The sequence below is a fragment of the Stigmatopora argus genome, chromosome 10 (genome assembly GCF_051989625.1).
Source record: "Stigmatopora argus isolate UIUO_Sarg chromosome 10, RoL_Sarg_1.0, whole genome shotgun sequence".
Lineage (NCBI taxonomy): Eukaryota > Metazoa > Chordata > Actinopteri > Syngnathiformes > Syngnathidae > Stigmatopora > Stigmatopora argus.
The window spans coordinates 2181667-2203935 of NC_135396.1; the positions used below are offsets into that span (position 1 = coordinate 2181667).

The window sequence follows — 22269 nt, forward strand, 5'->3', positions numbered from 1 at the left end:
GTAGCAGGTGAACAAAAGCTAAAACTTGGCAACACTGAAATATCTCGAATGTAATTGTGCGAGAGATGATGTGGTTTTGATGTGCACGTTATTGGCATTTTTAAAAAACACGGTTTCGGTATCAATAACAGCATTCGTTTGCCAAGTTGTGCTACCAGAAGTATTTTCCCCGCAGAATCGAATCGATTTCTGGGCAATGTTTGTGGTTTGCGATTCATAAATACATCCGTCAGATCTGCGGTTGAGTATATTTCCGTCTTCTTGCTCGACTGGATTCTCACGCGCAGGACAGGAACTAATATGACTTAAGCTGGGGCATCAAGCCAGATCCTTTCCAGCTGATCGCAGAAGTCCCCCCAGTGTTTATTGCCAACCACAGTGTAACATGCTAGACTACCTAGCTAGCTCCTTTCCCTTTTCCCGGAGGACAGCAGACAGCATAGCGTGAAGAAATGTCTATCCCCCGGCCTTCATGTCAGGAATCCTGATGAGGTTTATTGGGGCAGAAAGGGCACCATTTTCCCCTGGAGGCACTAGTTTGAGCTTCAGAGCCATTACCTCTGTTTCTTCCTTACACCAACAACACGACTCTCTTTCCCTCCCTCCCTCTCCATTTCATATGTTCACTCTTCCCTACCCTCAGATCTGTGGCCCAGTTAGCACATCGATACCTCCAGGCTCCGCTAAAGGTCACGGGCCGGCATTATATGCTTGAAATTAGGCATGACCGCCATCCAGACGGTTAGATTATAACAGTTGTGTGCCGTCAGGTTCTTCAAGGCCTTCTCTGCTGGCCTAAGAAATATCTGAATCATATATTATATTTTGTCCATCAATACTTATTAAATAATTCCAAATTGTCCGTTATCTTCCTTTCATTGCTTTTCCCCCTGGTGTGTTTTCATATTGAAGCATTTAACCAATCACATTTCAGCCATTATTTGTTGCCAGGGTCAGAAATCTGCCTCAAGGCCTTCACAATCAGTTCTGCAGGCTCTGCTGCATTAAACAAGTGTCGATAAGACTGTTGCTTTAACCAATCAGAATTCGATTTGTTGACACTAAGGCCTTCTCGCAGGCGTAGGGATACGTCACCGCTTTCACCAACTATGATTGGCTAGTGATAGAGTGGACTAGCCAGAGCTAGCAAGCTGTATCTGGAGCAAGCTGCACAAGCAAATATATTGTTATGTTGATTTAATAGCGGTTTTGTCAACCCGCAATGACTGAATGAGGAGAAGAAATGGATTTGTTTGCAGATTTACTGTCAAAGCCATTTTCAAGACTGACTTTTCAAGAAAAAAAAGCTGGACATTTTTAAGAAAGGTCGGACACCGAAGCAAGCAAGCCTGTCGCAACCGGGTACGAACAATTTCAGCACTAAATCAAATAAAAACGTATGCCAGAAATACGACAGGACAGAGTCGACTTTCAGCATTAGCTTCAATGGCGATGGAAAAGAAGGAAGAAAGGAGGATGGATATTGTGTACAGTTAAAAAGGATTTTTGGTGAGTAAAATATGGCTATATTCCTAAATAATATTTCAATTGTATGAGGTTATTATTGATGATTTTTTATGTGTTGCAGCTGTAGCTGCAGTAGAGGTTTTTTGGCCATAAAATAGTTTTTGAGGGTTGGATTGATAGCCAATAGCCGAAGGCGCTACTAGAAAATGCACGGACCGCCACTGGATTATAACGACACGATGGTCGTCTCCTCCTTCGCTCGAATGAGGAAAGAAGGGAAAGGTGAGCGATGATTCGCTGTACGTGCATTTTTTTGTCCGCACAATGACACTTTGTGACTCAGGTATAGAGATTAGATAACGTCCGTTGTGTTTGTGTCGTCTGTTATTGGCAGGCTGCAGGCATGGTAACACAGTTGAGATTAAATCAGTCCTGCTGTCTGCGTCGAAATTCGACTTGATAGTCCACGGGTATGACTCAGCCGCCACAGAGCGTGCCTTTACTGCCTCACTTTCCAGTGCAATTTGCTGCTGTGGTGTGCAACGCAATGCAATGCGTCCCTCCTCCTGGAATGGACCACTCCTCGTTCCGATCTCTGCTACCTCAAGGCATCGTCTGGGATTGTCCAATCCTGTTCTCACTTGAGACAAATCCCGCCTCCTCTGGGGTTATTGCCACCTGAGAAATGTTTTGCTGGTATCAACATAACCACAGCATGTCAGTCTCAATGCATACTAGAATGGAACAGTCCAATAAGGGGACAAATGGGGTTTTAAATGTTAGAGTTGGAGCAAACCACACCGCTTTGTTGTCCTTAAAACTTTTTCAGGCTAATTTTTATTAACTTTGTTTGCATATTAGTTACTAGAGCAACCGTGTCAGACTCGGGTTGGTTCGCGGATCGCTTTAACGTCAACTCGATTTCATGTGGGCCGGACCATTTTAGATATAATATTTAGATTTTTTTTTTTATAAATGGATTAAATGAACTGGATTAAAGGCCCTGAATATTCTGTTTTTTTATAGATCTAAAACAATGTTTATTTTAGCTTTTTAAAATATATTTTTAGATTTTACAAAATGATTTTTGAACTAAAAACACAGAAAATATGGATTTAAAAAATAGCAATTATCAATTTAAAAGGGGGAAAATCAGGAAATTTAATGTACATCTATACTCTTCATTTGAATTTGATCCTAAAACAGAAAGTCGGCACTCATGATTTACTTTCCCGGGCCACACAAAATGATGCGGCGGGCCAGATTTGGCCCCCGAGCCGCCACTTTGACACCTGTGGACTAGAGCGTCTTAAGCATTAATTCTCATGTGTGCAATCTTTTCCCCTAAATGTTGTCCTTGGTCTTTCTTTATTCGACATTTCTCCTTCCTTTTCGGAGGCTATTTCACAAAATAAGACGCTCCATGCCTGAACTGCTCTCTCACTCGCGTGCTTTATTAGTCGGGCGAGTCACGCTCCCCCTTCACTGCAAGTCTGAAGTTTTCCATCAAAACAGCAAACGTGAATGAAGCATTCAAGCCCAGGCCCGCTGCTGTACACGAGACCCGCCCCACCCAGTTCTTACGTCGTTGTCTTTCTCACACTTACTGCACACGAAACTCGGAAAGATCTGAAATATGTCGTCTGGGGAAAAATTGATTGCGATAACAAAACACAGTCTTAGGTTACGTCAAGGGTGTCAGACTTGTGGTTCGCGGGCCGCTTTAACGTCAACTCGATTTTATGGGGGCCGGACCATTTTAGATAAAATATTAAGATTTTTTTTATATAAATGGATTAAAAGAACTGGATTAAAAGCCCTGAATATTCAGTTTTTTATAGATCTAAAACAATGTTTGTTTTTGCTTTTTTAAATATATTTTTAGATTTTACAAAATGATTTTTGAACTAAAAACACAGAAAAAATGATTAAAAAATGCAATTATTGATTTAAAAAGGGGAAAATCAGGAAATGTAATATACATCTATACTCTTCATTTTAATTTGATCCTAAAACAGAAAGTCGGCACTCATGATTTACTTTCCCGGGCCACACAAAATGATGCGGCGGGCCAGATTTGGCCCTTGGGCCGCCACTTGGACACCTGTATTTATACTGTCATTTTTTTAAGTTAAGTTTTGTAAAGGAACGGCCGGAATGAACACCCGTGCCTAGTTAGTTAGTATTTTGAAGGATTTTCTTTAAGCAAATGTTGCTTTCTCATAATATCATAGATTCCAGCACACAGAATTGTCACTTGCAGTTCCTCCGAACGGTTTAGTTTGCTCTATTAAGATTAAATTGCTCACCACAGTCCAGAATGTATCATTGTTGTTGGAAGAATGTTCAATTTTCGCAGTTAATCGGGTAGTCTGCCGACAGTCAACCGGACCTCGAATCTAATTTAACGGGATCCAGACATTAAGTGTACGTCTTATCCTGCTGGCATTGTCATCCTGTTATTTTCCCCTCGTGAGTCTCTGTTCTCATTACAGTGTTCATTAGAGTATTTAAGTCATCATGAGGAAATGGAACAATGGTGCAGTGTTGTCTGCGAGACAGACAAATGACTGTTAATGCGGAAGCAGAAAGATTTGATGCCTCGTTCTGGGGAGTACAGTCTAGTCTAGCTCGCAAGGTTAATAACCACATTGTCATTGTCAATGAAATAACAAGGTGAGTTTTCCTAAGTATTGCTAAACTACTGGCAATATGTCAGTATTTCTTGGACTAGGCCACAGGTGTCAAAGTGGCGGCCCGGGGGCCAAATCTGGCCCGCCGCATCATTTTGTGTGGCCCGGGAAAGTAAATCATGAGTGCCGACTTTCTGTTTTAAGATCAAATTAAAATGATAGATATAGATGTATATTATATTTCCTTATTTTCCCCCTTTTAAATCAATAATTGCAATTTTTAATCCATTATTTTCTGTTTTTAGTTCAAAAATCATTTTGTCAAATCTAAAAATATCTAAAAATATTTTCTGTTTTCCACTTTAATATGGAAAATAATTAAAGAAAAATTTTGTTTCCTTTTGAAGTTGATTAAAACAGATTATTCCCCCCCCCCCCCCCCAAAAAAGCTCAAATAACCCCTTTTTTTAAATCTATAAAAAACGGAATATTCAGGGCTTTTGATCCAGTTCATTTAATCCATTTATAAAAAAATAAAAAATAAATATTATATCTAAAATGGTCCCGGCCCACATGAAATCGAGTTGACGTTAATGTGGCCCGTGAACCAACCCGAGTTCGACACCCTTGGACTAGGCTTTCAATTAAAAGACTGTTTGGATGAAAATAAGAAGCCCTTTGTTAAGCAAATATTTATTAGCCTACTGCAGCATTTTCATTAACATCTTGATGACAAACTAGAAGCAACCTACTTATTATTTTTGCAATCCATGTCCCCTCATTTACCCATGGACCACTTCAGGCTCGGTGCTTGTAGTATACAGTGTTTTTTCACCATTTCTCTAATTCCAAGGTTGGATGGGAGTTGATTACTTCAATCTTTAGGGATTTTTCCTCCTCTCTGGAACGTACTACAGACTTAGGCGTTTTCATAAATGGACCATTCAGCGGCCCAGTATGACTCTGAATGGGGCACACTGTCACTGGGAGAAAGAAAGTTAATGGTTGCTAGCTCGTCGTGAGACCTATTATGAGCACTCTGTTTTTTTTTTTTGCTATAATAGTATGTTCAACAATCTCAGTGCCTTTCAAAAACTGGAATCTGTCCTCCACTGACCTATACTCAACACAATTGTCACTTTGCAAGATTTGTATTTATTAATACTTGGTTAAATGGATCGGTCATTTCAATCAAATATATGAAATAGCAGAAAACAGACATATTTGAGCTATGAAAATCGTTTATGTATAGGATTTACGAAAAGTGTGGAATTAAATCTTCATAATTATCAAGGGTCAGCCATTTTTTTTTCATGGTTCTGTAATTTATATGGAATTTGATGTATTTTTTACTGGATGATGGATGGAAGGATAAGCATCTCACTCTGTTCTTCTTGGGGACGAACCTAACGAAACTGGCTACTCTTATTCGTGGACAGATGGGAATTCTAGGGATGGTGACACAGTGGGTGAGTGGTTAACAGGTCCGCCACACATGTCTAAGATCAAGGGTTCAATCCTGGATGAAGACTTGTAAATTGTACCTTGGTTTGAGTGTCAGCATGAATGTGTCCTGTGATTGGCTGTGAACCAATTCAAGGTCTCCTCCATGCCCATAGTTGGCTGGGATAGGCTCCAGCACCCCTGTGAGAATAAGCGAAACAGAAAATGTATGATAATTCTAGGGCTTTTTTCGGTGTGCTTATCTTGTCTGGGCTGATGACTTTTCATCTTATCCCCTCGGGGACAAATCTTATTGACACTCAGGCCATTATTCTCCTGCAAATGTTCTAAAATAACGTTATCTTCAGCTTTACAGATAGCACTTCCACACTGCATGTTCTTTAAAAAAAATCTAGTCTACACAACCTGCACCGTGACCACTCATAATAAAAGGCAAATAATAATAGCGGCATCACATGTTGGCTTTCCTTTAGGAGAAATAAGGGGGTAATGGATGCTTATTACTTCCTCATGAAAAAATAAGCGCATAATATGTTCCTTGAAATGTGCGGACTGGGATTTCAAAGCTTTTGTTTTCATCTGTTCAGAAATGTAAGTTGTTTTTAGTAAATTTTGTGATGTTTGCATCGTTATATATCAGTCAGGGCATGTAAGTATGTACTACTTAATATAGATTTAATATCAAGAACGGCACAGATGGCGAAGAGAGTCGTAAAATGGAGGACATTTGACCTGGAAAGCGCGTTTAATCTGCCACTCAAGAACTCTAATGTTTGATCTGGATTATCATGTTTACCACAATATGGCTGTGAGAGAAAGTATCTGCTTGTGCGTCCTCCATCATCTAGACCACATGTGTCAAAGTGGTGGCCCGGGGGCCAAATCTGGCCCGCCGAATCATTTTGTGTGGCCCGGGGAAAGTAAATCATGAGTGCCGACTTTCTGTTTTAGGATCAAATTAAAATGAAGAGTATAGATGTATATTAAATTTCCTGATTTTCCCCCTTTTAAATCAATAATTGTAAATTTTTAATCCATTTTTTCTGTGTTTTTAGCTCAAAAATCATTTTGTAAAATCTAAATATATATATATATATATATAAAGCTAAAATAAACATTGTTTTAGATCTATAAATAACTGAATATTCAGTGCTTTTAATCCAGTTCTTTTAATCCATTTATTTAAAAAAATCTAAATATTATATCTAAAATGGTCCGCCCCACATGAAATCGAGTTGATGTTAACGCAGCCCGCGAACCAACCCGAGTCTGACACCCCTGATCTAGCCTGACACTAACCCAATCTTTTCTCTTCTCTCCCACAGGTTTCCCAAGAAAGCAAACAGGTACCAATCTCATTTCACTCTAGCACACAAAGTGGCGGCCCGCGGGCCAAATTTGGCCCACTGCATCATTTTCTGTGGCCCAAGAAAGTTAATCATGAGTGCCAACTTTCTGTTTTATGATCAAATTCAAATGAAGATTATAGATGTATAGGAAATATTTCCTGTTTTCTCATTTCAAATCAATAATTGCAGACAATTTGTACAAATTTCAATGTCCAAAAGTAATCTATCGATCAGCACGATTGAAAAAGCTGTCAATTTATTAATCATTTAACTTTGGCAGCCTAGTTGGAAGACATACTGGCCCTCTAGAAATGAAATCGAAACTACAACGTGGCCCGCAACAAAAAAATGAGTTTGACACCCCTGCTCTAGCAAAGAAGTCCTCTGAGTTTGCCACTAAACACGCCGGCTTCTACGGCCATCCAGCGAACTCCCGCGTACACCCACACGCGCACACACACTCGCAGTGACGGACAAAAGGGTCCCTCTTCTTAGCGCGGCCCATCACTGCCTTTCACTGTGAACAGAACAGTGGCCTTTCACATTTGGGGCCGGCATAGGCAGCAACAGCCATACATGGGCGGCCCAAGCCGAGCCAAAGAGTTGCAAGTCCTCTTAGGAAACATCCTTTCTCCGTTCTCCGCCCTTGCGTTTGCCCTTTGCCTCTACGTCGGTTCTACTTGCCTCATTGGACGGACACAGTGACGACACACTTGATGTGACTTGTGTAGTAGAGGCTCTAAACTATGGCTGGCCTTTAGTGCCGTTTGTTTTTTTATAAAACGCCAAACCATCGTTTTGACTATCTCAACAGTGTTTTGGCTTGCTACCAATTCAGGGTGTTTGACTAATTCTGCCCATAGTTGGTTGGGAAAGGCTCCAGCACCCCGCTAGCCTTGTGTTGTATGGAAAATGAATGAATTAATATGATGCCATTGAGGACAATTCATTCCACAGCACATATTCAAATTTTGGTTAGATTTTATAAAATAAAATACTGAGAATTGTAGAGTTTTATGGAGGGGTGTCAGACTCGGTTGGTTCGCGGGGCGCTTTAACGTCAACTTGATTTCACGTGGGCCGGACCATTTTAGATATAATATTTAGATTTTTTTTTTAATAAAAGGATTAAAAGATCTGGATTTAAAGCCCTGATTATTCAGTTTTTTATAGATCTAAAACAATGTTTATTTTAGCTTTTTTGATATATTTTTAGATTTTACAAAATGATTTTTGAACTAAAAACACAGAAAAAATGGATTAAAAAATTACAATTATTGATTTAAAAGGGGGAAAATCAGGAAATTTAATATACATCTATAGTACTCTTCATTTGAATTTGATCCTAAAACAGAAAGTCGGCACTCATGATTTACTTTCCCGGGCCACACAAAATGATGCGGCTGGCCAGATTTGGCCCCGGGCCGCCACTTTGACACATCTGGTTTAATGGCATTGATTGTTTTTGTTTTTGTTTCTCAGAACCAGCAGCATTCTCAGCAAAGACCACCACCCCCCAGACAAGAAATCAAAAAGCGACAAATCGCCACTTCCCTCCCATGAGTTTGACTCAACAGGTAATCTGTCATTTACAGCCCAAACTCTTGTTTTGTTTTTGTTTTTATTTCATTCAAGTTGAAACTGCCCTTTTGACTTCCTGGTCATGCCCCAAACTCTCTTCACGCATATTCTGTTGTTACACAAAACAAAACTTGGAAAAAGTGATGTCCTGATGACCTTTTACAGACACAAAGTGGTCTCATTTTGTCCAATTTTCTTCCGACTATGTTTGGGAAAACTCCCTTTTTTTAATTGAACCTCTATAAACTACATCAGTTCGGATTTTGGATTATCAATCTTATTATAAAGAAAAAAATAATATACATCCATGCCAAAGCGGACTATACGTCTCATTTTTATGGGGAAATTCATTTCATAAAATACAACCCCAAGAACAGATATCTTAAACATTTGAATTCATTTTCTGTGCTATTTTTTTTCCAATTCCAGTTGTTTCACACTTGCTCTTTATGCTATTTTGTTTGTTCTTATGGGATTATTTCACTTTTGCGACTTATGGTGCGAAAAATGTCGTCCTTTTTCAATACAGCGGCTTTGGATCGATTATGCTTATTGCATTATTTTTCATGTTTGGTGCACATGGGGATGTCATGTGTTTTTGATGGTTTCAATGCACCACTAAAAGCACTGCAGAAAGTGCTGTTTAGCGTTAAGAGTTCTTTTTATATAACAGTTTGAGAAAGTACGAATGCCCCTTATGTTATTTACAAGTACAAGTCGCTCTTCTGTAATCAAAATGTCTTGTAATGCACGATGGATTATCTTGGCATGATGCAACCGCACATGTTCGTTCGTACGCACTCGGAGTCGTGTTTGTCAGTCGATCAGGTTTTGCCGTGTAACACTAAAAGTGCCTACGTGCAGAATGAGTTATGTTACAATCTAATCCAATGTAAAGTCATTCCTATCTGTCACTTATCTTGGGACAGACAGACAATACTTGGTTACTAAACACAAAACAAACCATCTCTAATCTAACGGCTGTGATAGTATTGGATCGAGCCGTGCTATATAAAAATGTACTTTATAAAGAATTTTACTGTCCCCAACTTTGTCCTTGGTTTAGGATTCTAAATGGATCTCTCCATTGGCTCCTTTTCTACTAATAATTTACTATTATACATCAAAACTCAACAGCTAGGTGCCGTAAAATCACCTATCCGAACAAAAAAAACTAAGGAATATTCGCCGTTAATACTTTGACTAGTAAATAAATGTCTTTGTTAGGAGCGTTTAATTTTTTGAAATTTTTCTGTGGGGTCAGTTTTCAAGATAGTCCATATTCGGTATAACAAAGACTATTAGTAATATTATTTAATGAGACTTCTGAACATGATAATCATAAAAATGTTCCTCAAATCTCTTGATAAAACACTTTTAATGAGGTTTATTTCATTTATTGCAGGAGGCCAATATTTAGAACACACATATATATATATGTATATATGTATACATATATACATATATATATATGTGTATATATATACGTATATATGTATGTATATATGTATATATATGTGTATATATATATAGTTAAAAATATATACATATATATATATATGTATATATATTTTTAACTATCTCTGGTCCTATCTTTTGCATTCAACTATCCAAAAAATGTTTATAAACATTCAATAAAAATTCACGGGGTTTAATTTGAGGGAAGTAAACCATTACTGCGTCTTAATTTTGTTTTTTAACGTTGTTTTCTTCTCCCGTAAATTGCTTTTCCCCCCCTCATGATTTTCTATTCCGTGTCTCTCCTTTCCCTTTTATGTTGGTCGGTGTTTTGTTGGTGTGTGTGTTTGCTTGCGTGCGCCCGCCATGCTGTCTGCACGGTTGGGGGTTGTGAGCAGAAGCTCTGGTGGTGCAGAAGAGCGGCAGCAGCGGCGTGCTAGTGGAGGGGAATCCCGAATCCTGTGGTAAGGATGCTCTTGCTGGAATGACTGCGGCGGCCACATCTGTCCACGCTGGTGTGGGAATGCCATTAGATAAGCACAGCTCAATTCTTATACAATGCTACGTTTTCGTTTCCAAAAAAACCCCACACATTCCTTTAATATAGATTCATATCATTACGATTTTACAATGCATAATCATGAGTGCACTATTGCAGTTTATTCTCCAGAGTCCATTTTCATGCGTTTTAGCAAAGGGTGCCAATAAGGAATAATTAAGGCCTCTGAATAATGTATTAGTTTAGATCACCGGTGTCAAAGTGGGCCAAATCTGGCCCGCTGCATCATTTTGTGCGGCCCGAGTAAGTAAATCATGAGTGCCAACTTTCTGTTTTAGGATCAAAATCAAATTAAGATTATAGATGTTTATTATATTTCCTGATTTTCCCATTTTTAAAGCAATAATTGCAATTTTTTGTCCATTTTTTTCTTTTGGTGTTTTTAGGTCAAAAAGCATTTTGTCAAATCTAAAAATAAATATGTCATTTTTTTTCGGTTTTCCACTTTAATATTGAATATAATTTAAAAAAAATGTTTCCATTTAAAATGAAAAACAAATTATGATTAGAAGTTTTCCCTTACTAAGAAAAAAATGGTCAAATAAACAGTTTTATAACTATAAAAAAAATAATATTTAGGGCTTTTGATCCAGTTCTTATAATCCAATTTAAAAAAATCTAAATATTATATCTAAAATGGTCCGGCCCACATGAAATTTTGTTGATATTATTGCGGCCCGCGAACAAACCCGAGTTTGAAACCCTTGGTTTCGATGGATCCGCGTCTTCATTTACCAAGTCCGAACCCCCATTCGTTAAGGTTTTTGTCAAATCTGACAAGTGCTGGATGGACATCTAGAGGTAAATTCACACCAGCGTTTTACTTTCATATGCCTTAATCACTTTGACACCCCCTGCCTTCCCCCCCTCTCCCCCTTTCTCCCCCTCAGCCATGTCACTTTTGTCCTTCCCCGGCTGGCCCGGGGCTTTTTGCTTCCTAAAACTCCCCCCATTCGCTCCCATTCCTTCCACTCGGCAACCCCCACCCCAGCACTACCCGTATTGATCCATTAACCTCGGCGGTTGATGTGCCGGCGCTTAGAAAATCTCTGCCGCAACAAGAAACGAGTTCAGAGGTCACGCCATACAAGCAGGGTCACTTTTCAATATGAAGCGGCTTTTGGAGATGGTTGTCATTGAAAGTGCACATTTTGTTTTTGGGTTATCCTTATACGTTTTTTGCAACGTGTCACCTTTCTGTGCGTTTTGTCCCCCGTCCGTCCACAGTCATTTTCACGCAGATAAGCGCTAATCTCCTCCCGCCCCGCTAATGAAACCATGCGTTAAGAACCTGAAAATAATCATGTCTCCCTTTAGGCTGATAAATATAATCAGCAATGTCTTTATGGTGAGAACGCTTTCAGAGTTCTTCGCAAACAAATGCACAGTCAAAATCGTTCTGTTTGAAAATTCATCTTTTTTGTTTATAATAACAATAATTTGTGTTTTTTTGCTTGTGTAGATAGCTTTAATATAGCGAGAACATTTTCAGATATCCTCCCAAAAAATGCAAAGCCAAAATCGTTCACTTTGGATTTTTTTTTTTTAAATAATAACAATAATTTTGGTAAGGTTTTTTTTGCGTGTAGCTAGATTTAATATAGCGATAACACTTTCAGATATCCTCCCAAAAAATGCAAAGTCAAAATCATTCACTTTGGAATTCCTTTTTTTGTTTATAATAATAACAACAATTTTAGTACGTTTTTTTGCGTGTAGTTAGGTTTAATATAGCGAGAACACTTTCAGACATCCTCCCCAAAAAATGCAGTCAAAATCATTCACTTTGGAAACAATTTTTTTCTGATAATAACCATAATTTTAGTAATGTTTTTTTGTGTGTAGCAAGGTTTGATATTGTGAGAATTATTTCAGACATCCTCCCCAAAAATATGCAAAGCCCAAATCGTTCACTTTGGAATTTTTTTCTGATAATAACAATAATTTTAGTATTTTTTATTTTTTTGTGTAGCTAGGTTTTATATTATGAGAATACATTCAGACATCCAAACAAACTTCGGAAAGATAACAATTTTATTAATGTTTTTTTGTATAATAATTACTAGTTTTTTTGTGTAACTAGGATTAAAGTGCATCCTTTTAAAGGGGGAAAACATAATATAATTATGCTTTTCAATGCACATTATATTGTCGTTCTCTAATCTTTATTATACATGCCTTCTCTGTGCTCTTTATTATTGGATAACCTTTTTAATAAAAAAGGATGATTATACTTTTTAACATCTGGAGCTAAAAAAAATAATGTGGCCTATAAAAGAGTCTGATGTTTAAGAGCATTTTTAAAATGTTTTTTCCCCCCTTTTTCCTGTCTTTTGTCTCACTTGCAGGTCTGGTCCAGCGATGTGTCATCATCCAGAAAGACGAAAATGGCTTTGGGCTCACCGTCAGTGGTGACAATCCGGTGTTTGTGCAGCTCGTCAAAGAAGGTGACGTTAGAATCTTAACAATCCGCATTATTTCGTCTCAATAACCGCCGTAGGGAAGTCATTTTCTCTGCCACTCACGCTCTTGACACACTAATAATGCCGCAGATGATATATTTCCTTAGTCATCGCAGTATTGTCATGTGTTTTCTTTCGAAATGAAGACTTTGACAGGATATGTGGTCGCTCACTTTGTGTTGCTGACTGCAGAGTATGATGTGTATTGTTCTGTTTTTTTTCTTCTTTCTACTGTGGCCTTATTGATTTTAGAGATGGAAATTACCCTTTAGCTATAATCTTGCATATGTTCACCAATGTGTTGTCTCTTTCTTACATAAATTCAACTCAATTCAGGTCACAGAATAGAGATAACTGTGCTCGAAATAGACATTTAAAGTATCCCATGCTGGATAATAAGTTTTTTTTAGTAAATTAATAAGTCTTTGGCTGCCGATAACAGCACTAGACATCAAATTATTTTGACTGGGAGGGCTGGCAGCAATCATTTGCATCAAAAAATGAATACTCACAGCCAATCCTCCCAGTTTTAATGAATTTGATGACCATTGTTGTCAATGGGAGGCTATTTTTTTAAATACATTGTTATGATGGGTCCTACAGATATGCCAATTAGTAGTTGACTTTATCAGTCCAAAAATATGTAGACTATAAGTGACTAGCCAATAGATTTTCAGCACATTAGTGCCATTTTGAAATGATTAGAAGTTATGCAACTCATAGAATTGACGTCAAAACAAGCTAAAGTTCAATCGAAAATGCCTTGTGAAAGAGAATGAATTTATCGAGCTCTTCATCAGCTGCTCCTTATCTGTCTCACGCCAGCTAAAAAAGAAGCAAAACTGTTTCACCTTGACAGGAGTCGTGTAATAAACCTGTCTGAAACAGTACTTAAATCCTTTGTTTACGCTGTAGCTGCAAAACAGGTCCTTCATGAAAGGGAACCACTGTTGTGGTACTCAAATATCTGCTTTCGTCTGCCAGAGTAGCATTTTTTCTTTTTGTTTGCAGACTTCCGTCCAAAACAATTTGTCTTCCTTTTATTTAATTATATTGTCTATTTTAATAACGCTCTGGTCCTTTTTTTGTGGTTCTCAGATGGTGCTGCAATGCGAGCTGGGGTTCAGACAGGAGACAGGATCATCAAGGTAGGGTATTTTATCTCATTTTTTTTCTCCCTTTACTCTTATAAGTAAAAGTTTTCTCCAAGAACTAACTAGGCTTTTGTCTGCCACCTTCTGGTCAGTCTCCATTTTCCTTCAGAGTTGGAGCTTTTATTGAAAAACCTGTTTTTAGCAATGGACTTGATACCCTTTCTTTGTTTTTTTTAGGTTAATGGAACCCTCGTTACACATTCAAACCACATAGAAGTGGTGAAGCTTATCAAATGTAAGTATTTTTGTCCCTTTTTTTATTTTTACAACAGTTAGACAGTACTTACCTGCATAAAACCTCAATCCTTCCCATTCTAGCGGGCTCCTATGTAGCCCTCACAGTCCTGGGTCGCCCCCCGGGGCTTGCCCAGATCCCCCTGTCTGAGGCGGAGTCTGAAATGCTGGGTGTTTGCATATCCTCTCCTAATTCACCCGCGGCAGAACGGCCATATAGTCACGAGCGGCTTTGCTCCATGCCTCAATGGGTACGGCGTCTCGTTCTGGGAGTTGTGAACGTTGTTCCTATCTTCTCTGATTTAATATTTGAACTGCATACATCCCATCCCGCTGTCCAGGCTTTGAAGGAGGATTACGGGCGGACCCCTTCCCCCAAACTACTGAAAGACAACCAAGAAGCTAAAAAACACATTCCACAGCTGCCCGGTCAACCTTTCAAGGCCACCGGTGCGACACAGGTAAGGCGGATCACACCTGTTTTTTTCTACAACTCGTGTCAAAGTGGCGGCCCGGGGGCCAAATCTGGCCCGCCGCATCATTTTGTGGGGCCCAGGAAAGTAAATCGAGAGTGCCGACTTTCTGTTTTAGGATCAAATTAAAATGAAGAGTATAGATGTATATTAAATTTGCTGATTTTCCCCCTTTTAAATCAATAATTGTAAATTTTTTAATCCATTTTTTCTGTGTTTTTAGTTCAAAAATCATTTTGTAAAATCTAAACAAATATATATAAAAAAGCTTAAATAAAAAATGTTTTAGATCTATAAAAAACTGAATATTCAGGGATTTTAATTCAGTTCTTTTAATCCATTTGTTAAAAAAAATCTAAATATTATATCGAAAATGGTCCGGCCCACATGAAATCGAGTTGATGTTAACGCGACCCGCGAACCAACCCGAGTCTGACAGCCCTCCATTAAACTCTACAATTCTCAGTATTTTATTTTATAAAATATAACCAAAATTTGATTATTTTTTTGTAGGTGTTGGTGTCTGCACACTTTTGGTTTGAATTTGTTCTTGTTTGTCTTGTTAAATTTGAGGTCTATTTTCTCCAAAGGAATTTCAGTGGCTGTAAATATTCTCTAATATTATAGTATTTAGTACTTGTATTTTTGTATAGGGACGAAAACATAGTAATAATGGGGGTGATCCTACTTTGTGGTTTTTCGTTAATCGCAGACATGTCTGGTTTACATTAACCGCGATATTCGAGGGATTACTGTATATATTTTTAACCAATTCCTCTGGGAACATCTAGGAGGCTGTTCCAGGTGGAGATGCAAATGATACTAGGCTGTTAGAGACCGAGCACGTTCTTGCGGCAGGAGACCAAAATGCAGAATTTTCCTGGAGCAGCACACCAGTAAGTTCCACCCTCAAAGAATAAGCAGTTTTTGTAATAATTCCAAACATCTCTTTTGAACTCTAATTCAAACACGGAAATGAGTGTTGATTAGTATAGTGCACAGGTGTCAAAAAGGCGGCCCAGGGGCCAAATCTGGCCCACCGCGTCATTTTGTGCGGCCCGGGAAAGTAAATGGCGAGCGCCGACTTGTAATTTTTAATCCATTCTTTTAAATGTTTTTAGTTCAAAAAGCATTTTGTAGAATCTAAAAATATAAAAATATTTTCTGTTTTCCACTTTAATATTAAATTTCATTAAAAAAAGATTTTCTTTCCTTTTGAAATTAAAAATAAATGATCAAAAGACGTTTCCCCTAAAAAGATAAAATATACATTGTTTTAGATCTTTAAAAAATACGGACTATTTAGGGCTTTTGATCAAGTTCTTTTAATTCGATTTTCAATAAAAATATCAAAATATTTTCTGTTTTCCTCTTTATTATTGAATTTCATAAAAGAATATTTTGTTTCCTTTTGAAATGAAAAATAAATGATCAAAAGACGTATTCCCTTACTCATAAAAAAAGATAAAATATACATTGTTTTAGATCTTTAAAAAAATGGACTATTTAGGGCTTTTAATTCGATTTTCAAAAAAAAAATCAAAATAATCTATCTAAAATGGTCCATCCGGCCCACATGAAATCGAGTTGACATTAATGCGGCCCGCGAACCCACCCAAGTTTGACACCCTTGGTATAGTGTATAGGATTGATTGCGTTTTTGTGCTAAATGCAGATTTCTGGATTTGGCCTGGGCTCCCCAGAGAGTTTATCCCAAAGAGGGTTGTCCCTCCCCAGCCCCAAGACCACACCCAGGAACAGCTTCAACTCCTGCCACTCCCCAGAAACAGAGGATACCGCCGATCTGGTACATGAATGACATTTTTGCCATCCATCTTCTTTCGAAGCGTCTTACTAAAACCAAATGTGTCCCTGTCCTGCTGTCTCTAGGATTCTCTGTCTCCCACCACCATCAACAGTCCCTCCTCTCGCCTCGTTTCGCAAATAATTGGAGCCGAGGACGACTATTTTGATTCTGACCACGAACAGGTGCATTCATCGCTTCATTAAACTGCTACCTGAACATGACCGCATATTATTCCATCTGTTCTTACATGGGCGTCCTTGTCTTTTGCTTTTGTGCAGACAAATGGCCAGTGCAACCGTTTTAGCAGCATTGAGCAGCTCAAGTCTCGGCCTGCTCACTTAGCTGCATTTATGCATCATGTCATATCTCAATTTGATCCGGCCCCGGTGGTACGACCATGCATCCGCACGTTTTGTTTTGATTGAATTTGAACTCTGGGTTTTGGATTAATAATTTCGTTTTTGCAGCTGTGCTACCTCTATGCTGACTTGTATAAGCAGACCAACTCCAAAGAGACCAGACGGGTGTTCATGGACCTCCACACCTTCTTCATTGATCGGGGAGCGGTAAGAGTTGGCTTTTTTGTTTGCAGTAAACACGGTAAAAGACCGCACCGTTCATGAGTAGGATCGAAAAGGTTATTCTTTTTGTTTCAGCACCTGAAAGTGGCTGTTCCCGAATCAGTTTCTGCTGATCTTGGTCAGTTTTTCCAACTTTCTCTTTGTTTATGTTCTAACACAAGGGTGTCAGACTCGGATTTGTTCGCGGGCCGTGTTAACGTCAACTCGATTTGATTGCATTTTAGATATAATTTTTAGATATTTTTTTAATAAATGGATTAAATGAACTGGATCAAAAGCCCTGAATATTCCGTTTTTTTATAGATCTAAAACAATGTTTATTTGAGCTTTTTTTCTTAGTAAGGGAAAATCTCTTTAATCATTATGTTCGATATTATAGTGGAAAATAGGAAATATTTTTATATATTTTTAGATTTTACAAAATGATTTTTGAACTAAAAACACAGAAAAAATTGATTAAAATAATTTCAATTATTGATTTAAAAGGGGGAAAATCAGTAAATATAATATACATCTATAATCTTCATTTTAATTTGATCGTAAAACAGAAAGTTGGCACTCATGATTTACTTTCCCGGGCTACACAAAATGATGCGGCGAACCAGATTTGGCCCCCGGGCCGCCACTTTGACACCTGTGTTCGAAAAGGATGAGACTGCATTCGTTTATCTGTCTTTTTTTTTTTTTAAATGCACCTTATTTGTACTGCATTACATACTTTAAAAGGGCTTCTTTCTGAATCAAATCATTTCAAACAGTAGCATTTTTTTTTACTTTTCATTTCCCATGTTATCATATATAAAACAGTAAAAACTAATAAGGCTTCCAATATATTTTAATGCAGACCGGCGGCGGACAGAACTGATCCCGGAGGAAATAAACAGACAACATGTTCAAACACTGCAGGATTCTCTGCTTCCGGATATCCAGAAGAACCTTGAAGATTTCAGGTAGACTCTCACTGACGCTCATATCTTTCAAAATGTCAGCTCAACTTCCCACGCTTGTCCGTGTAGACAAAAGCGCAGTATGGGCTTGACCGTTGCCGAAGTCGAACTGGCCAGGCTGGACCAAGAACGCGTGAGAGATCGCGTCACACTCGAACGGGAACGCTCTTACGCGGAAAATATCATTGCCAAGATCGAGGATATTCTGTAAGTTAAGCAGATTGACGTGGAATCGCGAACGTGTTAAATTGAAAAGTATTTGTCTTTGCAGGGTTACGGCTCAGACGACAGAAGAGGAGAAGTGGTAAGCTGCTTTTAATAGGAAGGACCAAGTCATCATGAATATTTGAATAGAGCCACGGATTTTGATCTTCAAAACAAAGGCAGAAAAAGACAGTTTGCTATGCTAAATTATTTACACGCTAGCATTCATTATACAAATCGCTAAAATTGTGCAGAAATAGCGGAGCATATGATCCCATATGGTAGATGCGGTTGCCAGATATGCAATGACATATGGTGTTAAACTCCATATGGAGCCTTGATGTCATTTTTTTTTCTTCTGATTCCACCTTTTTTGTTCTTTAGCACTACAATGCAGTATGTCATTTATACATACATGAAGCACCTTGATGTGAGGGTTAAGGAACCTCGCAGTCTGGAGTCCAAACGGGTCCGGATCAACTTCCTTCCTAAGATCAAGGTATGCCCTCTTGCTCACTTTTCCCTTTTTTTCCACCTGCCTGACGCCATATAATTTCCTACTAACAGAAAAGCATCAAGACCGAAAAGGATGGAGAGGAGAAGGTGAAGAAGCCCAGGTTTCCTAGCATCCTGGGACCTCAACGTCGGCCCAGTCGCATCGAAGCGGCGTCAGGTGAGCTACCGCAACCCCTAAAACCTCAGTGTCGATCCTCGTCGAGATCCCGACTTACCTTCTTTTGCCACGCAGTCGGCAAAGCGCTCGACGGTCGGCCCAAACCTCAGAAGCAGTTGTCTCAGCCGAGCCTCGGCGCCGGCGAGCACGCGGACGGGGGTCGTTTAAGGGGCAGCCAATCCAGCGAGGGCTCTGAGCTCACACACTCCACATCTGTCACCACCTCGTCCCCAAACAGCAGCCCCTTCGGCTCCGACGCCAACCGAGACGCAGACTCGGGTACGTGAAAAAACGGGTAAATGGAATGAGCACATAAGGAATGGCTTTTAAAATCTCCACTTTCAGGTGGGACTCCAACTTCAGGCCCCTCGAGGCTAAGCGACAGTCTTCAGTCAGACCCCCTCGATGGGTTAGCGTACCCTGCATCGCACTTTGACCTTTACAGCCTGGACCAACTCCAAGAGGATGAGCGAGAAACTGACAGGTGCCCGAAGATTTAGCCTAAAACGAATTAACTATTATTAGCACTTGCATTTACGTTTCATCTAGGGCACATGTGTCAAAGTGGCGGCCCGGGGGCCAAAACTGGCCCACCGCATCATTTTGTGCGGCCCGAGAAAGTAAATCATGAGTGCCGACTTTCTGTTTTAGGATCAAATTAAAATGAAGAGTATAGATGTATATTAAATTTCCTGATTTTCCCCCTTTTAAATCAATAATTGTAATTTTTTAATCCATTTTTTCTGTTTTTAGTTCAAAAATCATTTTGTAAAATCTAAAAATATATTTAAAAAAAAGCTAAAATAAACATTGTTTTAGATCTATTAAAAAACTGAATATTCAGGGCTTTTAATCCAGTTCTTTTAATCCATTTATAAAAAAAAATCTAAATATTATATCTAAAATGGTCTGGCCCACGTGAAATTAAGTTGACGTTAAAGCGGCCCGCGAACCAACCCGAGTCTGACACCCTTGATCTAGGGATAAAATGATTCATCTAATACCCCCCATAAATGCTTTGAAGCTTTGCAGTGATCACTTTCCACACAGACGCATGCCATGTACACCAACACCATGTTGTAACACTCCCTGTCGAACTAGAGTGCTCACTTCTGCCTAAGCCACCCAAATCAAAGCATCGACATATTTCTGAACTTTGACCCTTTGCTTTAACACCCCACAAATTCCTTTTCTAACCTTCTGACTCCAAATCGGATCGCTTTCATTTTATATTTCGACCATGGCAAGTTTGATAATAATCCCTTGATTGGTTGTTATCTGAAGTTTTAATTTATTCGATTTTTGTGTATATTGTAGAACCCACGAGGGAACCCCAAAAGCCATCAGAAGGTGAGATGGAGGGATTTTTTTGGGGTGTGTTATTCCCAACAATACAAAAAGCACAACGGTAAGCGAGCACTCCGTCTTCGTAGGTTGGACGGATTGGGCCCCGCCGACGTCCAGAGCGAGGACGATCAGGGAACGGACTCGGAGCACGACCCTCTCAACTGGCAGCAATTGGTGGGACGGGAGGTTCTGGCGGGTCTCAGGCCGCTTGAAATCAAGAGACAGGAAGTTATCAACGGTGAGTATCTATCTAAAACCCATTGGATTGCAGTCTTTCCTAAAAGTTGAAAATTTGACTGACTTTTGAGGGATTCAAAGAGTTCATTGGTGATTGGCCGTTCACTTCAAGGTTTAAAATTTATATATTTTTGCAGAACTGTTTTACACGGAGCGTGCACACGTGCGCATGCTGAGAGTTTTGGATCACGTCTTCTACCAGAAGCTTTCCAAAGACGCCATCCTGCCACCTGCCGACATCAAAAATATCTTCTCCAACTTGGAGGAGATTCTACAATTACATGGTGAGCTTACACATAATAAACACAAAAGATTTTCACACACTTTAATAACTACTGTTTCATTTTTTTCAACGCAGTTTCAATCCTGGAACAAATGGCCGCCGTTCGGAAGCGAAACGAGTCGTCGGTGATTGATCAGATTGGAGACGACTTGCTCTCCTGGGTGAGTACTCTTTTAGAGGAGTTTTGGGGGGCTATCATGGAACTTTATTTCTGTATATTTTGGTTTAATTCATTTAGATTTATTCATGAAAATGGGTTTTATCTTGGTATCTTTGTTCGATTTTCCTTACACTACATACGACTCTTTTAATGACTCTTCTACTGACTCTTTAAGTGACTCTTTTAATGAGTCTTTTAATGAAGGCTCGTTTCTCGTCTGGTATCAATGCAAAAAACAAACAAACCAAAAAACAATCTTACAATATTTTATTCATTTTCATAGCATTTCAACTATGCAACTGACTCGCGGTGATTCCAAGTGATCCTCCACATTTGACTGGCTTAACCTTATCCCCAGATAAGAGTTGAATACCATGTAGTTTACCCACATATCAGCAGGCAAGCTCGTTGAAAATGTCTTTGCAGGGCATAAGTAGGCTAAATGCTCCCTCCCGAGGGCCTAGTCTACATTTAAGCTGTCTCTATCAGGAGTAGTTAAGCCTGCCCCCCCTTTCGAGAGTTTCTGCTCAACGTGATGGTTACCACGGTCTCCATGGCGACCGCCCCTGACCCATATTAAGCCAGCCACCGCTTTCGCCCCCTTCCTATTTTGGTGTCGGCTCTTTACAGTTCAGCGGCGGCGAAGAAGAGAAGATTAAGCGGGCCGTTGGGACTTTCTGCAGTAATCAGCCTTTTGCTCTGGAGATCATCAAGACCAAGCAGAAGAAGGACTCGCGCTTCATTTCGTTCATGCAGGTGAGAAGATGACAGGATAAGTTCGTTGGAAATACAGTGGTACCTCGACATACGATCGTAATCCGTTCCAAGACTGAGATCGTATGTCGAGCTTTTCGTAACTCGAGCGAACGTTTCCCATTGAAATGAATTGAAAACAAATTAATTCGTTCCAACCCTCTGAAAAAACACCAAAAACAGGATATTGGATTGGAATTTTTTATTTATTTCTTCTAATTTGCCATATATTGACAAAGTAATACATAACGAGTGGTTTAATATTAATAAAATGTGTTTAATGGATGTAAAATTAGACGCATTTCGCGGAGGGGAGAGACAACGACACACACGGAGGTGGGGGGTGTTCGGGGGGACTTTATCCATGGCAACAACGCACTCGTAAACGAACAAACAAATTTAAATTAACTTGGATAAATATATACAGACACACTCAAACATAC

At 39.1% G+C, this 22269-nt stretch overlaps 1 protein-coding gene across 6 annotated transcripts in view; it reads left to right on the forward strand.

Moving 5' to 3' along the window:
- Nucleotides 1-22269, forward strand: part of arhgef12a (Rho guanine nucleotide exchange factor (GEF) 12a) — a 73241-nt gene that overhangs the window by 7220 nt on the left and 43752 nt on the right. For 3 of the 6 annotated variants that reach the window (XR_013303487.1, XM_077610699.1, XM_077610700.1), the window contains 25 exons: nt 6890-6910; nt 8396-8490; nt 10351-10416; nt 12860-12958; nt 14072-14121; nt 14305-14362; nt 14446-14822; nt 15626-15730; nt 16510-16641; nt 16725-16823; nt 16920-17030; nt 17109-17207; nt 17298-17340; nt 18067-18172; nt 18239-18376; nt 18441-18473; nt 18758-18872; nt 18941-19046; nt 19122-19325; nt 19392-19530; nt 20364-20396; nt 20480-20631; nt 20768-20914; nt 20989-21074; nt 21704-21829. Coding sequence is in view for 5 of the 6 variants with exons in the window: in XM_077610699.1 (XP_077466825.1) it covers nt 6890-6910; nt 8396-8490; nt 10351-10416; nt 12860-12958; nt 14072-14121; nt 14305-14362; nt 14446-14822; nt 15626-15730; nt 16510-16641; nt 16725-16823; nt 16920-17030; nt 17109-17207; nt 17298-17340; nt 18067-18172; nt 18239-18376; nt 18441-18473; nt 18758-18872; nt 18941-19046; nt 19122-19325; nt 19392-19530; nt 20364-20396; nt 20480-20631; nt 20768-20914; nt 20989-21074; nt 21704-21829 (2740 nt within the window). In the remaining variant the exon portion in view is untranslated. The remainder of the gene's footprint in view (nt 1-6889; nt 6911-8395; nt 8491-10350; nt 10417-12859; nt 12959-14071; nt 14122-14304; nt 14363-14445; nt 14823-15625; nt 15731-16509; nt 16642-16724; nt 16824-16919; nt 17031-17108; nt 17208-17297; nt 17341-18066; nt 18173-18238; nt 18377-18440; nt 18474-18757; nt 18873-18940; nt 19047-19121; nt 19326-19391; nt 19531-20363; nt 20397-20479; nt 20632-20767; nt 20915-20988; nt 21075-21703; nt 21830-22269) is intronic. The other 3 variants (XM_077610703.1, XM_077610704.1, XM_077610702.1) reach the window with 3 other exon arrangements.